This window comes from Empidonax traillii, unplaced genomic scaffold (assembly GCF_003031625.1).
Source record: "Empidonax traillii isolate 1590-97213 ecotype Southwest subspecies unplaced genomic scaffold, ASM303162v1 scaffold288:size648122, whole genome shotgun sequence".
NCBI lineage: Eukaryota > Metazoa > Chordata > Aves > Passeriformes > Tyrannidae > Empidonax > Empidonax traillii.
Window position 1 is genome coordinate 44,453 of NW_020955481.1, and position 17,069 is coordinate 61,521.

A 17,069-nucleotide genomic window follows, 5' to 3' on the forward strand; every position below is an offset into this window, starting at 1 on the left:
ATATCTGAGATAGATATTCTCATAAGACACTAAAGTCAGTCTCTGGGAACTGCCAACATGTGAAAACAGAAATGCTTTCCAAGAAACTGAGCTAGAGCAAGTAAGTCTTAAAAGACATTAATTTCAGGAATGCTGATACCTCTCAAACCCATGGCTACGTGAGAGGCAATACAAAGTCTTCGCACTCCCATGGGAACTTCAGAGGCCAGGGAAATTATGCTTCCCTCCAAAGATAAATAGATGTTTAAAAAAAGAGAACGTTGTAAAGAGAAGGATGTCCATTCATGAACGTTTATTTTTGATACACAAGATGTAGTGATGCAATATTTTGCACATTTCCTCCTTCCAGAACTTTTTTTTTTTCGGTCTGTATGTGTTTTGTTTTTATTCAGTGGTTCTATAGATCAAGAATTAATCTTTCTCTTACAAACTGTCCCCTGGTAGACTCCGTTCTCAATCATTTAAATTCAGAAATAATGTATTCTAGGTTTCATCGAAATATTTTTTACCTTGTTATTTTGTGGTGCATTTGATTCATTATGGAACTAACCTACCTATAGCTGAATGGATGGCAAAGACAATACGCTGTGTGGTGTTTAGTGTAAAGCAGTTGTTCTCTGTATAGTGCTGTCTTGTACAGTAAGAAGCCAGTCATCTTAGAAATTTTGTTCACAGTAATCTCTTTAACAAAATGTGTATGGCAGAATATGCATAAGGAAATATTTATTTAGTCTAAAAAGATGTACCTAAGCTAAATGTGATACTGACGTAGCAGATTCTAAAAGCAGAGTAAGACGTTTTTTTCTTCTTGTGTGAGTTACATCTTGGGGTCCTCCTCTGGATAAAACTCCTCCTGAACAGCAGGAGATGTCTTTGAAACAGATCCTCTTGAGACTGTCTCTAAATACTGCAGCTGATGAACAATTTTACAGGGACAGTGGCCACTTCAAATCTTGAGTTTCAGGGAAGCTTTCTCTGTGTGTGCCACAGAGCCAAAGTATGGCACATATGAGATTTCAGTGTATGGTCTCTGTGTGGGATTCTAAATGGATCTGAGTCATGCAAAATGACTGTGGCAGTCAGGGGAAGTTTTGCTTTTCTTATGCTTTCTATTTTGGATCCTGATTTGTTCTAACATAGAGTCCTGTGAAATTCTACCTCTGCCAATAAGAAGAGGCGATCTGCCTCTGGAGATTTCAGCTCATAGTTGTAACTGCCAGCACTGAATATATGAATAGAACCCATTCATTCTGTCCTGTGAGTGGTGAGTAATCGTACAGGAGTCAACAGTTATAGCAACTGAGTGTAGAGTCCTCTCATACAGTTTTTATAATTGTTCGAATTAAAAGGTATTTGAGAGTTGCTCAGGTAATCAAAGAATTGAAAAAAATAGACAAGTCAGAAGACTCTCACAAGTTGTATTACTATTACTGTGTTTTCTGATTTTTCTTTCTCTTCTGAGAAAGAGAAGACAAGATTTCCCACCCTTCCCTGTAGTCCCTTAGGCTAAAAATATTTTAGTAAAATAGTTGTGTACATTTTAGGTCTTTTGTATGTTTTGGTCACCTTAGTGCCAAACTAAATGCCTTTGATAAGCAGTTCTATATGGTTCACATTTATGTTAAAGTTTCAAATGGCAGTGTCAAGGATTTTATAAGCACAGCTTTGCTAGGAATGCCTTTCTACAATCAAATATAAATATACAAACATATGTGAAATGTGTTTCCATTTCCTCTGACAAGTGAAACTAAATTAATAACTATTGTCTGTGTAAGTCAAGATTTAAAAAGTAGGACCTTGCTGTTAGGATTGGAATGGAAAAAGCTTTGCAGACTTCTGTTCAGCATCCTGATTTATTCTTCTATTGCATCAGATTTTGTGTAAGCAATGAGAACAGTTATCACCAGGTAGCTGCCATTCAGGAGGCACAATGAAGAAAGAGGAGCTTGAAGAAGAGCTGTAACCTAGTGTGGTTTATATACACATACTCAGTTCTCCTGCTTGGTCACTGTGCTTTAATAACATCCACTCTAAGTCTATTAGAGAGGCTTCATACCCCTGCTGAGCCATGGAATTAAGATGGATTTAAGACCAGTACATTTGCAGTCCTCCTCAACTTAGTAATAACAGTTGCTGTCAAAGATGAAGAAGTAGACCACATGGATCAGAGACAATCACGGAATCACAGAACAGTCCAGCTTGAAAGGGACTTTTGGAGATCATGTGATGCAACTTCTTGTGAGAGCACGGCCTCAGATTAGATTGTCCAGGGCCAAATCTTGGATGTTTTCAGCAAAAGCTACCAATGCCAGTGATTCACTATTCTCATGGTGAAATACTTTACTTTTTTATTATCCAGACAGCATTCACCTGAAGCAAATTATGTCCTCAGCGTCTTGGCTTATAACCTTGTCTACCCATGAGAAGAGTGCCTCTGTCTTCTCTAAAACTACAATTTCAGTACTGTATGTCTGAAAAAAAAACCCTAATTCCTGCATCCTTCAACTTCTCCAACCCTCTAATCATCTTGACAATTTTCTCTTGGATCCTCTCCAGATTTTCTGTGTCTCCCTCAAACTGGGGAATGCCAGAACTGAATTGCAGGTGTGGCCTGACACTTGCCAGGTACAGTGGAATAATCACATCCCTTGATCTGCTGGCAGTACTCTTGCTGATGCAGTCCAGGACATGTCTGCCTTCATTGCTGCTGGAGCTCACTGCTGGCTCATGTTCAGCTTGCTATGCACCAGCACCCTCTGAGCCTGTTCCACGAAGTTCTTTCCCAGAGAGTCTGTCCACAGCCTTTACTCTTCCATGGGTTTATTCCAAGTGCAGGACTTTATCTTTGTTAAACCTTGTACATTTCTTGTTGTCCCCTCTGTGTATAGTGACTCTTCCTTCTGGCCCATCTACCTCCTCACAGTTCAGTTTCATTCACAAATTTTATTTGGGTGCAATTCCATACAGATAATTTTGAAGATACCAAATAGTACCAGACCTAGTGCTAGTCCCTGAGGAACTCCACTCATGGCCAACTACCTTTTTGTCTTTGAGCCATTACTCTACTGGGAGAAAGACAGTTTAGCTAGTTCTCCACTCACCTCACAGTTCAACTGTCAAGTCCATATCTTACCAGCTTTTCAGCAAAAATGTTGTGGAACAATAGTCAAAGACGCTGAAATCAAGGTAGCTGACGTCCACAGCTCTCCCTTCATCCACTCAACCAGTTGTTTCAGAATAAAAAATAATCAGGCTACTCTTAGTAAATAAAATAATCGGTATTGGTTTTTTCCAGTTACCTTGTTCTATATGTGAGCACACACAGGTATTTACTGACCCCAAAGCAAGACTAGATGAGCCTGGGTGGATGATCAGCACTGACTACTTTGTTACATATTGAAGTATGGTGAGTTAGGTTAGTCTTTGATGATAGATGCATATGCTCAAAGGGTTTGAATCTTTTCAGTTCCTCTGTTTAGTGAAATAGAATTGGCTTTGCACTTATATAGGCAGATGAAAAGAGTGACTTTTCTTTCAATACACTGCCTTGAAAATGAAACACCTGTATTTTATGGGTTTTCTATTTTATGTATTTATGTATGCTTGTGGTATGACTACATAGTAAGTTAAAGTAGTATGTGGAGGTCTGTGTTATTCTGGTATCGTGTAACTAGCAGTTATAGAAAATCTCTGTCACCATTTCTGAAAATGTCATCATAAACGGAGTGTATTAGTCACTAAAAGATGTTTCAAAGACATACTTTAGAGAGGGAGCATCAACTGGGGGGAAATTTAAATTCCTCTGATAAGATTGCATTTACAGAGCTATAGCTGGTGTTGTCATTTGTTGTCATTTAGCAGATGCCTGATGAAGAGAAATCTGTTAGCAGGGAAGATGACAAAGAAATACCCTGCAGCCCAATTCCAATGACAGCAGAGAGAAGGCGCAGTCTGTGGTATGCAAGCCACTATACAACTGATGAGAGAAAAGTAAGGCTGGAGGGGGAAGGGTCTCTGCATTACACAGTTACTTTGAAATTAAGGGTAGTAGCACTATATAAGTAGCAAGATCTTCCCGTGTGATTATATAAATCAGATGATACAATATTAAGGCTGTGTGGCAGCAGACTAGGAATATACTTTGTAAAAGTGAATAAAACAAAACCGGGAGCCAGTGTAAGGAAGTAAAGGAAGACCATGCTCAATGTTTTTGGCTTCCTCATTTAAGAAGTGTAGGGCGTGGAGCCATTATCTTTGTGCAAAACAGCTAGAAAGTCTGTCAGGGAGATAAACCTGATGTAAAGATCTGATCTGCTTTGTAACTACTAATTAGCACTGTCATTGGTAAGTGGGAACTGCCAGCTGCATACTGGTGTCCTTGTTGGAGATATAAAGCAAAGCAGTTAAGGCAGTTGAGTAAAATCTCCTGGAGAGGTCCAGCTTTGTACCATCTGTCTGCACCAGCTGCAGCGCAAAATTTCATTTGTTGAGCTACTGTCAAATTTGGGATATATGAACATTCTGTTGGGCCACACATACTCAAGCCCCAAGAACTCCACCATAATAAGAGTAATGGTAAATGAGCGGGCAAATGGGTGAAGTATCACATTTTATATTTGTATCAACATTTTTTGGAACTATTTTTATAATTGTAGTAATTCTAATGATTGTTTAAAAACTTGGTTTTTAAGCATTGGATCATTAGAAAGACATTAGAAAGCAGTTAATCAGTATAATATCATACTGATTAATTCTTTGACCTAGTATCCAAAAATTCAATGCAGCATTCTCAGTTTTGGTTTAAAATTCACAGGAACACACAGTAAAATTGTGTTAATGCTGTGGCACAATCAATATCATTTTATGGTAGTGTACAATTCTGCTGGCTTTTTAAGAATTCTTTCTGAATTTCTTGGTGCAAATCTGCAGAAGTCAGCATATATGCATGCATGTATTCAAAAAGTTAGACTTATTAATGCTTGAGCTGTGCTTCTTTAATAATTTGTCCTTGCATTGCTTTTTGCAGCTTCTGTCAATGACCCAAGATGAATACAAGCCATCGGATGTTAGTATACTACTAGTCTTTGTAATTTTGCAATTCTTCCTAATGTGTGTAAATACAGATTACACTGATACAGATAAAACCTTAGATGACATTTGTAAAACTTCTATAACTTTGTTGGCCTGCCAGTTACCCTATATCCTTGATTGTCCTAAATATAATTGTGCTTTGCTCTCTCAATAATTTCACTGAAAAACCACTGATTGATCACTTGAAATTAAACTACTTGTAGTAGTAGCAACTGGCAGACGATCTTTGTTATTTCATTGGGTTTAAATAAGATATGAAAATATGCTTTCTAATGCAAGCCATTTTTAAACTTGATTTAGTTTCTTTGCTGTATTTCTTTATTTCATTCATGTTGGAATGCTGAGGCCCTTAAAGCATGACTGACAACACATGAGTTCTATTCACAGATTACAGAAAATCCAAGTCTTTGAACAGACATCATGATCTATATATCTTGACTGCTATAGACTTTAGCAGACTCTGAAAGCAGAAATTTCTTCTCTGTTCAGCATACACAGAAGAATGGAGATGCAGATGAATCTTGGGAGCATCCATAACCAAATCCAAACATGCTTCCCAGTTCTGTGGTTTGTGTAGGTGCTGTACATAACTAACATAAGCCTGATACTATTCTGAAACAGTCCACACATGCTTTTGCATAGTTTTTAAAGGCAAAATATCCCCCTATCTCACAGCCTGAGCAGAAGTCAGTCTTCAGTGTGTATTACCATTACTAACACATTGCACATGAATTTCTGCCAATATGAGAGATATTAATGACTGTGGTTGCTGGAGCCCTCATTCAAACAAGCACAAGGACTGAAATTGAAGTCAAAAAAATAAAACAATGAAAGACTCTTGAATTAGTATTACCAAGTGATGTAAATGTGGCGTCAATAACAGCAATTACCACAAGTGGTTTTAGTACCAGCAGCAAATATAGGTCTCTCCAGGAATAATTCAAATTTGAAAGTAATTTATAACCATTATTTTCATGACTACTGGAAATAATTGAGTGTGAACTTAGGTCTTAAAATCTCAATGTATTTGTTTGCCTAAGAAGGAGAATGAGTTTTTGGTTAATTCTATTAGTATGGCATAAAAAGCTAACCACAATTAATATTGGAAGCTGTTATGGGGTTTTGCATGCAATATGACTATAACATGCCAATTTCTTTGGCATGTTGTAACTGCAGTTACTTGTTAACCTCTTTTAACATTGGCATTCCACCAGTAGCAAAGCACAGAAGTAGGAGTCCCATTCTTCTAAGAGCCACCCTAAATGCAGTGCCTCTCTTCGATGTTCTGGCAGGTGCTGCTGGTAACAGTGAACGGGAACCCTACTGACTATCACACCATCCACCCTGCGCTGCCATTAGAAAATGGTCCGGCCAAAGCAGACATGTACTCAACACCACAGTACAAATGGGAGCCTTCAGATGATGTGTCAGGTAGTGAATTGCCTAGGAATCGTCCTTGGTTCCATATTGTTTTCTTATTCTGTATCTCCATGCACTGCCTCTAGCATTTATTTCTATTTTGGTAAGCTCTTTGGTCTCCTAAAGTTTAATAATTGCTGTCACTTACAATGATGGCTGCCCATTTGGCAGTTCTGTAAACTGGACTTTAGGCATATCCTATGCAAAATAATTTGCCTACTAATATCAAGTGATTTGAAGTAGCCACCAGAGTGATTGCAAGCAAAATAATTCCAGGAGAGGATGCATATACTAAATTTAGACCAGCATGGATTGCAAGTAACAATTTCTTTTTCTACTTAGAAAAGGAAGAAGAGGTGGAGGAGGAAGAAGAAGAGGAAGTTACACAGGAGGAAAAAGAAAATGTTAAATTACATGCCCTGGTCTCTGTGTTCCAATTTATCATGAAACAAAGTTACATTTGTGCTCTGATAGCTATGATGGTAAGTACTGCCAACAAAAAGAATAATGCTGTTCTTTTTACAAACCTGTCTTCTCAGTGCCTTTCTGAAAATAATCTCATCGTTAGTTTTCTGTAAATCATTGCAACTGGGTCAAAAAATATCACTGTGGTGTCTGCATCATTTTGGGCCCATTTTAGGTTATTAATGCATAAATCCCAGGCTGGTTATAGACCTATAAATAGGGCAACACGTGGCATTCTGGTTAAAATATCACATATCCAGGACTGGGAGGCCCAGGCTTTGTTGTCTGTCTGAATGTCAGAAAACCACAGATGCTCAGTTTTCTGTTGATTCCCAAGCTTCTGCACAAGCAGGTTTGTCATGTGTTTGCACCACTCAGAAAGTTTTCCTACAAAATTAAAGCATTTCATGCCAATATAGAAAATTTTTAAAATATAGTTGCTATTTCAGGTTGATGTGTGCATCCAATTACTCTCTGAGAAGAAAAGATATGTAAGACCTTTTTTCTCGTATTGACACAGAAAGTTCTCAAGAAAAATACAACTTCATGCCAAGCTAGATTTTCCCCTTGTTTTACTTATGGCCCTCCTTTCTTTTTTGTGTTGCTGCTTGCTTTTAAGCCTCCTTGATGCAAATACTTTAAGCTTCATTATATCAAGTTTTCTGCATAATGATTAGGTCTCTATATCTCTCTATATTCCCAATGCAAGCTTTACTTTTACTGTTTTGGAAAGGTTTCAACTATGATGAAATTAACCATAAAGCTTCTTGGCCCAATTTTGAATTAAAAATGGTAAAACAAATCAGCTTGGTTACCTCTTCTTTGCATAAAGTTTCAAACTTAATTTGCTGTCTTTTAGCAGAAAAGGTTTCTTCTGTAAATAAGGCAGGCTCCTTATGTAAAGTATGGATCTGGACTGATGCATTTAGCAAGTAGTTGTTCTCCTAGTGGCAGAATGACTCCTTTCCTAGTATTTTAAACTCATGTACTTAGATCATAGAATGGTTTGTGTTGAAAAGGATCTTAAAAATCACCTATTTCTGAACCCACTGCCTTGGCCAGGGAAACCTTCTACTAGACCAAGTCTACATTTTATTTTTAATTAATTTCTAGGGTCATATCTCTGAATATGAAAGGAGAAGATATATTTCAAAAGCTTTCTTTTAGTTTAATATTGAGACAGTGTTAGCTATTTTCTTCATTATATATGCCTATATGATCTAAATTATGAATTTGTTTATGGTGTGCTCTGATACAAATCCATTTATACTACAGCTGAAGACAGCTCATTGTAAGCTATTTTCTTATATAAGGATAGAGAGGTAACATGCTGGTGTTTTTCACATACCCTTAAAAAACATAATTTCCGAGGGAGCTGAGCTAACCTGATAGAAATATTCTTAATGTTTAATAATTTTCTATTTAAATAGAAGAGGAATATAATGACAGTTATTCCACAGGTATACCAGCATGTATACATCTGAATTTAGTCATAAATCAATAACACAATGTAAAAAACACTTGAAACCCAAATCCTTTCCTCTAGTTTTCACTGAATTCTGGAAGCTATAGAAAATATTCTTTAGTTGTACATGTTTCAGGTAATCTACCATGGTTTCTGTACACTAAATGTTCTTCAGGTTGGGTGGGTGCACACCATAGCTTTCCATTTTCAACTGATTCCACAAAAGCTAGAACAGCATGGAGTTACTGCAGTTTTGTAAGTCTGTCAAAGGCCTTGAATGTAGTACCTATTGGTTATGTTTTGCTATTCCTGCTTTGAATTCTTTGCTGCTGTTTCACAAGAAGATCTTTTGTGCCTAAACATTAATATGGAGTCTGATGACAATGAAAATATGCTGAGTAGAGAAGTGTAAATGAAGTGTAATTGCCAGTGTGCATCTGTGCTGTTCTTGAGTGCATCTGTGAACATTCTTTCCTCTCTTTCCTCTTTCCACAAGGCATGGAGTATCACATATCACAGCTGGTTGACTTTTGTGTTACTAATCTGGTCTTGCACACTGTGGATGATTCGGGACCGAAGGAAATATGCCATGATCAGTTCACCATTCATGGTTTTTTATGGAAATTTATTGCTAATATTACAGTATATATGGAGTATTGAGCTCAAGAATGATGAGCTTCCTCAAGTATCCGGTTTTTTAAAAAGAAAGGAACCTGGAGAGCTGGCATCAAAGGTAGGTGTTACAAACAGCTGAGATTTATTTACAAAATCACAAAATACATTGTGATAAAAAATGTGGATCTCTTGGCATTCTATAAGAGTGAATCCAGTTTTCAATGTAACCACTTCCAATAGCAGTTCTAAAATCAAGGGTAAGTCATTAAAAATTAGTGTTCAGAAAACTGCTTCTTGCTTCTTAAGCTAATACTACAGAAAATGTTTCAGACATCTTTTAGATATTCATGATAATTCTGTACAGATTACGTAGTGGATGGAAATCCTTCACTTGTTTGGTTTTATAAACTGAATTCAAAACTAGATATGGTTTGATTTTCTATATTAATACCCATGGGATGTCAGACCTGTGTCTGACTATGATGGCAACTGGAACTGTGGTGTCATTGCGATTACCAATACTGCACAATCCTTTATGGTTTCTCACAAGCAGCAGTACGTAACTGTGACTGAGCTTTAATTCTTTATCTTTACACCTGAATCAGCATGAATTGAAGTCCAGTTCAGGTCAGAGTTTGCTGACCTCAGTGCATGGTAGATTTTTTTCTTTGATGTCTTTAAAGCACTACAAAATGCATTTTGTTTGGCAAGTTCACTTTTGGGGAAGGAACTGAGCACAAATAGGAGGTTGTTTCCTAGAGCACTCCAGAGGGGCATCTAAGAGAGTGCATGTAGTTGGCACTGCTCCCCTTGCACTAAGTGAACCAATTCCCTTGTGACTCCTAATTATAATTTAAGGTGATTTTGTAAGTGATCTTCCTTGTCGGCAGTACCATTTCAATAACCATTCTGGGCTCTTTAATGCATTTGAAAGTTAGTGAGAGCTATATTATTTCTCTTGTAAAGATAGGGATAGTTTAGTAGGAGGGCTAAAGAGAAGTTCTACAGTTTTTATCAATGACTTTGTGAATCTCTATGAGGTTTTAACTGTCTTAATATGTCAGCCCCTTTGATATTGTTTCTGATTAGCTACATCATCAAATATCTTGTCTAAAAACATATGGTGTCAAGAAGGAAACTGTTGTGTATGTCTGATGATTTGGCCACTTCCTTAAAGCTAATAGATATCTAGTGGGGTTTTCTTTTAGGCTGAATGTAATGCACTCCATAACTTTCACAGAATCACAGAATACTTGAGGCCAAAAGAGACTTCTGGAGGTCATCTGGTCCAACTCCCCTATTTAAGCAGTGCCATCTAGACCTGACTGCCCAGGACCATTCCCAAATGGCTTTTGAATATCCCCAAGAAAAGAGACTCCACAACACCCCTGGGCAACCTGTGACAGTGCTCAGTCTTCCTCACAGGAAAAAAAGTGTTTGCTTCTGTTCAGAGGGAACATGTTTTAGTTTGTGCCCATTACCTCTGGTCCCGTCACTGGGCACCACTGAAAAGAGTCTGGCTCCAACCTCTTTTCACTTCCATTCAGATATTTATAGAAATTGGATGAGATTCCCCTTGAGTTTTGTATTCTTCAAGGTGAGCAGTACCACCTCCTTCAGCCTTTCCTCATAGGAGAGATGCTCCTGTCCCTTCATCTTCATGGCAAATTCAACTGGACTCTCTCTAGTACATCCTTGCCTCTGTTGTACTGGGGAGCCAGAACAGGACACAGAACTCGAATTGTGGCCTCACCAGTGCTGTAGTGCAGTAGAGAAGAAGGATCACCTTCCTTGACCTGCTGGCAACAGTCCTCAAGGATCCCGGGATACCATAACCCTTCTTTGCCGTAAGGGCACATTTCTGGCTCATGTTCAACTTGTTATCCACCAGGATCCTCAGCCTTTTTCTGCAAAACTACTCTACAGCAGGTTGAACATAAACATGTAAAGATCCATGTGCTAGTTATTCCTCCCCAGGTGCAAGACTTTGCACTTCCCTTGTTGACTGCCATGATGTTGCTGTTGGCCCCTTTCTCCAGCCTGTTGAGGTCCCTCTGGATGGCAGCACAACCTTCTGGTGTATCAGCCACTCCTCCTAGATTTGTGTACTCTTTCCCATCATCTGATTCATAAGTGAAGTCATTGAACAAGACTGGCTTGACCCCTGGGGTACATTGCTAATCACTGACCTCCAATTCGACTTTATGCCACTAATCACCACCCACTGTTCAGTCAGTTTTCAATCCACCTCACTATCTACTCATCCAGCCCACACTTCATCAGCTTCTCTCTGAGGATCTTATGGGAGACAGTTTCAAAAGCTTGTCTGAAGTCTAAGTAGACAGTATCCACTGTTCTCCTCTCATTTACCAAGTCATTTTATGATAGAAGTTTATGAGGTTAGTCAAACATGTCTTCCCCATGGTGGATCAACTCTGACTATTCCTGATGATTTTTTAGTCCTGCATGTGCCTGCAAGTGTTTTCCAGGATAGCTGCTCTATCACCTTAGAAACACAGAATGGTTTGGGCCAGGAGGGATCGTTAAAGATCATTTAGTCCAACACCCTGCCATAGGCAGGGACATTTTTCACTCAACCAGGTTGCTCAAAACCCCATCCCACCTGACCTTCCAGTGATGGAGCGCCCATAGCTTCCCTAGGAAACCTTTACCAGCATCTCACTGCTTTCGCCTTCCCAGGGATTGAGGTGAGGTTGTACAGGCTCAAGGTGAGGATTGAAGTGAGGTTGTCCAGGATGTATCCTCCATCCCCCCCTTCCTCAAGATGAGAGTGACAGTTGCTTTCCTTCAGCACTTCTACCAGTCCCCACATTTGCTCAAAGATTATTGAGACTAGCCTCTACAGTGACACCAGTCAGATCCTCAGCACTCATGGATACATCCCATCAGGACCCATGGACTTATATATGCCCACTTTATTTAAATATTCCCTGATCTGATCTTCTTTCACCAAGCATTCATCTTCCCTGCTTCAGCCTTCTCCATGGTCTCCAGGACCTGGGATTCCTTAAGGCCAGTCTTGTTAGCAAAGACTTGAGGCAAGGAAAGCATTTGGTACCTCTGCTTTTTCCATGACCTGTGTCACCAGAACCCTTGCCCCACTCATCAATGGACCTAGATTTTCCCTAGCCTTCCTTTTTCTGCTTAAGTATTTACAGAAACTCCTCTTGTAGCTCTTGACAAGCCTTGCCAGACTCAGTTTCAGACCTTGGCTTTTCTAGTCATGTCTCTGCATGCTGGGCCAGCCTCTCTGCATTTCTCCTGGGTTACCTAGTTCATCATCCATCCCCAGACGAAGTTTATGCATTCCAGCTGTGTTGTCATGCAAATCCCAACTCCAACTCTGCATCTTTCGGGCCTGTGCTTCCTAAAGAGCCTGTAACTTTCTATTACAACTATTCAAGCCATCACACCCTGTTTCTGTCATCCCAACAAGATCATAGCCCTGCACGGAGGTCTCTTAATTCCTTGTGTTTGTTCCCCATGCTGCATGCATTACTGTACAGGCACTTCAGAGAGGCACCTGGCATGCAGTTTTCCAACAAAGGAGCTGGAAGGTTTGCCCATTACAGTGTCTCAAAGTAATAGCCTTGCTTATATGCAAATACTTGGGGTGACTCTGCATAAGTTGATTATGTATTTCCTTTTGTTCCTATCACCCTAGGCACTCTTTGCTAGCCTCACCCAGTCAGTCCCTCTCAAGGGATCTAGTAACTGTACCCCCATGTTATTCCTAGTTTAAAGTCCTTTGAATAAGGGTTGAATTTGAATGAAGCTTGAGTATTCTATTCTGTAGATTGAAGAATAGAAAGAAGTGTACTATAATTCTTTCTGCATACTGTATGCTTTTCTCCTGGACTGAAAATAAGAAAAAATGTATTTGTTAAACGTGACTAAAAGCATTTCTTTGGTTTGCAACCCTTCAGGACTTTTCTTAGACCCAGCTCTGAAAATGCCAAGTAGAACAGGGAGAAAATGTGGCTGGAAGACAGAGCTTGTTCTTCACTAAAGAACAAATCTATCTTGTACAATACCAAAAGTTTGTGTCTGGAGAAGCTGTGACAAGTCACACAGGCTGATAATGTGCTACTGTGGCTCAGCATTAGCTGCAGTGTCAATAAAAACAGCTGTTGTTGTCCTGGGAGCTGTCCTTTCCCCCACTGAGGATGTGCACCTTAGAAGAAAAACAGGAGAATCCTTTACATTAACCTTGTTATTCTATTGTGCGCAAAGCACTTGGCCCTTACATTCTTCCTATTTAAAATTTTTATTCTTCTAGCTAAGTAGTGAAATAAGTCTCCTTCTGCACCAGGGAAATTAATGGAAACTTTGTAGAAAGCAAGCATAAAATCAAGTGTGTGATAGATAGACATCATGCTGTTCCTGGAATATTTCCATCTCTTGGCATTGCAAGCTGTTGAGTTTAGCTTTTTGCAGAACACATAAATGCACTCTTCTTTAAAGATTTTTTTTTATTATTTTTAAGGTATCCTGCTGTTACTGACTTATCATCTCTTGAAGCTCTTAAAGAATTAAAAGCTATTTTAAATCTTGTAATTGCTGCAAACACAAGGCATACTCAGTTGACTGGGTCTTCTGTAACTGAAAGACATAAAAAAGTTTGATTTTTTAAATTAATTGTGGTTAAGCACATGAAGTACCAAACCTCCTAAATCAAAATATTTAAGATATACAAAATCATAGTAATGACAATACACTCTTGCATGTGCTTCTTCCCTGAAAAAAGGCAAAAATTAACAAGAAACAACAAATGGGAATTTTATGAATCAATGCAAAATAAGAAGATTCTTAAATTTAAAAGACAGTCATTAAAAACTATAGAATGAGGTAGAATAGAAACATATAGGTAAATATCTCTAATAAATGGAAAAATGCAAAAGAAGCAAAGTTGTTTGTAATGCAGGATGTTTCCTGAATTGCTTAACTTGCACAAAGATGCACTTTGACCCCAGTGCCATCATTGCCATTTTCTGATAGAGAGAGAAAACAAAGGCATGCAAAATTTATGAAAACCTATGCTGGTGTTAATAGGACATAGGATGTACAATTAGTCTGTTGGTTTTGTTTTGATTTTTGTTTGCAGATTCTTTTCACAATTACTTTCTGGCTACTGCTTAGGCAACACCTCACTGAACAGAAAGCACTTCGGCTAAAAGAAGCTACTTTATCTGAGGTCAAAGTTGGAAGTGAAGAAAATGAAGAAAAAGGTAAAGCCAGCTCTAATTTAGTCCTTCAGTTGTGAGGGAAGTTCCAGTTACTGCATTTCTCTGATACTGAAAGTGGTTAGCAAGATACCTGTTATTAGCTAAGATAGTACAAAATCTATGTGCAACTATCTCTCAGATATAAAAATAAAACACTTCTGAGTTTTAGAAATTCAAATAAAATGAGAATTCTCTTTACTTGTGGGTAATTAAGATGACTCATCTGAGAAAGATCATAGAACTTTCAAATGATCAGTTTACTGCTCTGTTCCAAACTTGAACCAGGAGATTAATTGCCCTAGGAGTTTAACCACAGGAGAAGAGTTTACATAGAAAAAGTCAGTTGCCAAATTCCTTGGAAGTTGCGTTGGTACATAAACACTTATACAGATATAGAAGTTAAACTACAAATTTCAATGGGAAAAGTAAACATACATTTTTTCCAATGCAGTGGTGCAAGCATACATGACTGCAAAGTTTACTTCTATAGGTTCAGCTTATTTAACAGCTCAGTGGCCTGTTCATCTTTTGCTCCTGGGCGCATATTCCCCCAACCCTTCCTTGCCCTCTTCTGTATCTCTGGATGCTGATCTGGCCAAGTTCAGTGCACTGAAATGGTAGCAAATGAGCCTTGGAAGCAGTGGTGTAGTTTCCTCTTTAATTACAATGCTTGTCTCAGTAAAACATTTGATCAAAGCTGGACAATGTGAGGATTTGCAAGGCAAGATCCTGAGAAGAGGGATGGTGAGTGGGACAAAAGGGGTGCACAAGCCTTCTGATGGTGAAGTTTCAATGTTGTTCTCAGTGGGAAGAAAAGCATTACAGCTACATGCTATGGTTTTGGCAAGCCTTGTTTACTAGATACTTGCATGTGTACTTGCTGCTGGGAGACAATTACCCTGCCCTTCTCAAACCTCACAATAACTGGGGAATCTTGACCTCTTCATAGGGCAAAAACATCTTTTCTTTTCTGCAGTGGCTCAAGTACAGAAGAAGCAGCTGGATAAGTGCTAATTTCTTTGAAAAACAGCAGTGTTACTGCAGCATTTATATGTTTTTAAGCTTGCTTGGGTTTATGTTAATGTTTTCTCTTGCTTGTGGCTTTTGGAGGTAAACACCATATTCTCTAAAGGATAAAACTGAAGATGAGAGGTTCAAACTCAAGATGAGAGTTTAAACTCAAGATAAGTGGTTTCTGGTGGTGCTGGTGGTTTCTTTGTTTTCCAGTTTAAAAGGTTGCTTACTTGAGAGTGTAACCATTGCCATGGGAAGTGTTTTGCCTATTATCCATTATAGAACCCTTAGGTTTTAATTTTCTGCTACAGCTGCTGGCGTTTTCAGACAAAGTGAAGACAGGTGTTTGGTAAGGACGTACAACTATGTGCCATATGGCTCCAGGAGCTGGTTGAAGCTCATATGAAGTTAAAACCCTTTTCCTTGCTCTGGAGGCGGGTTTGATTCAGAATTACAGTCTCTTGTGAATAATTATATTTATGTGTTGTGTGCAGAGATTTTACTTTCCACCCATTTAAATTCTTCCTAAAAGTCCCAGAACAGACAGAGGCCAAATATGACTCTGTATTTGCAGAAGAGGAGTTGCAAGAGGGAGAAGTGTCAGAAGAACAGGAGGAGGAGAAGGAAGAGGAGGAGGAGGAGGATGAAGAAGAGGAGGATGATGAACAGGATATTATGAAAGTCTTGGGAAAACTGGTGATGGCTATGTTAATCAAATACTGGATTTACGTCTGTGGGGGCATGTTCTTCTTTGTCAGCTTTGAGGGTACAATTGTCATGTACAAAATCATCTATATGGTACTGTTCCTCTTCTGTGTGGCCCTCTATCAGGTAAGTGAGAACTGCGTTAACTAAATGTTATCCTTGAATATGATTGTTCGTACCTTTAAGTTGGTAATAAAGTAGCTCCAAATAGGTTTCATACACAGTGTGTTTGTTCTTTAGTTAGATACAACAGAATAAGATCATTTGAAAGGGCTAAGACTAATTCTCCTTTGGTTTTTGACCATAATGACAGGCAAAGTGCACATAAAATAGATACAGCGCACACCTCTGCTCTGGCATGCCGCTTTACCGTGAGCTTTGGAACCTTTGTGGAAAATTCTGGAGCTGTGCACGTCCTACATAGCCACCACTTTTTGTGACAGCTGGTTCACACAGCTTCCACAGCCCAGTGAGGGTGGAATCCCTCTCCCCCCGGGCTTTCATCACCTAATTTCCATGAAACTGAGTGACTTAAGCTACTCCTGACTTTTATGTCTGTGGCCCATGCCCCAACAGACATTTTTACACAGAAGTATTTTCTTGAGTGCATGTGCATCAGGAGAAAAAACTTTATCTCAAAGATCTGTAGCTGCCACTGGGTAAGCAGCGTTTACTTCAGGCCATCTAACAAAAATAGTGTTCTTCATATTTGTTTGACAGTACAACATTGTCAATATTTCTGTCAGTGTCTTTGCCTTCAACTTGTATCATCATCTCCAGTGTGTGGTTTTCAGGTGCATTATGAATGGTGGAGAAAGATTTTAAAGTACTTTTGGATGTCAGTGGTTGTTTACACGATGTTGGTACTTATCTTCATCTACACATACCAGTTTGAGTCATTCCCTGGGTTGTGGAAGAACATGACAGGCCTGGATGAAGCAAAGTAAGTAGTTTTGCGTAATTTTTTTTCTTTGATCCAAAAAAAGATCCAGAAAAGGAAAAGTCTGAGAGTAGTCTTCCTTCTTATGGGGGAAAAACATCATGAGACC

General features: G+C 38.8%; 1 protein-coding gene across 1 annotated transcript in view; it reads left to right on the forward strand.

The window, feature by feature from the left end:
- The window catches only part of PIEZO2 (piezo type mechanosensitive ion channel component 2), a 134,133-nt gene that overhangs the window by 35,764 nt on the left and 81,300 nt on the right, over positions 1–17,069 (forward strand). Inside the window, exons 6-13 of the mRNA XM_027890435.1 lie at positions 3,859–3,990; positions 5,027–5,065; positions 6,384–6,522; positions 6,853–6,992; positions 8,937–9,173; positions 14,181–14,304; positions 15,890–16,146; positions 16,815–16,963. Of these exons, the coding sequence (XP_027746236.1) occupies positions 3,859–3,990; positions 5,027–5,065; positions 6,384–6,522; positions 6,853–6,992; positions 8,937–9,173; positions 14,181–14,304; positions 15,890–16,146; positions 16,815–16,963 (1,217 nt within the window). The remainder of the gene's footprint in view (positions 1–3,858; positions 3,991–5,026; positions 5,066–6,383; positions 6,523–6,852; positions 6,993–8,936; positions 9,174–14,180; positions 14,305–15,889; positions 16,147–16,814; positions 16,964–17,069) is intronic.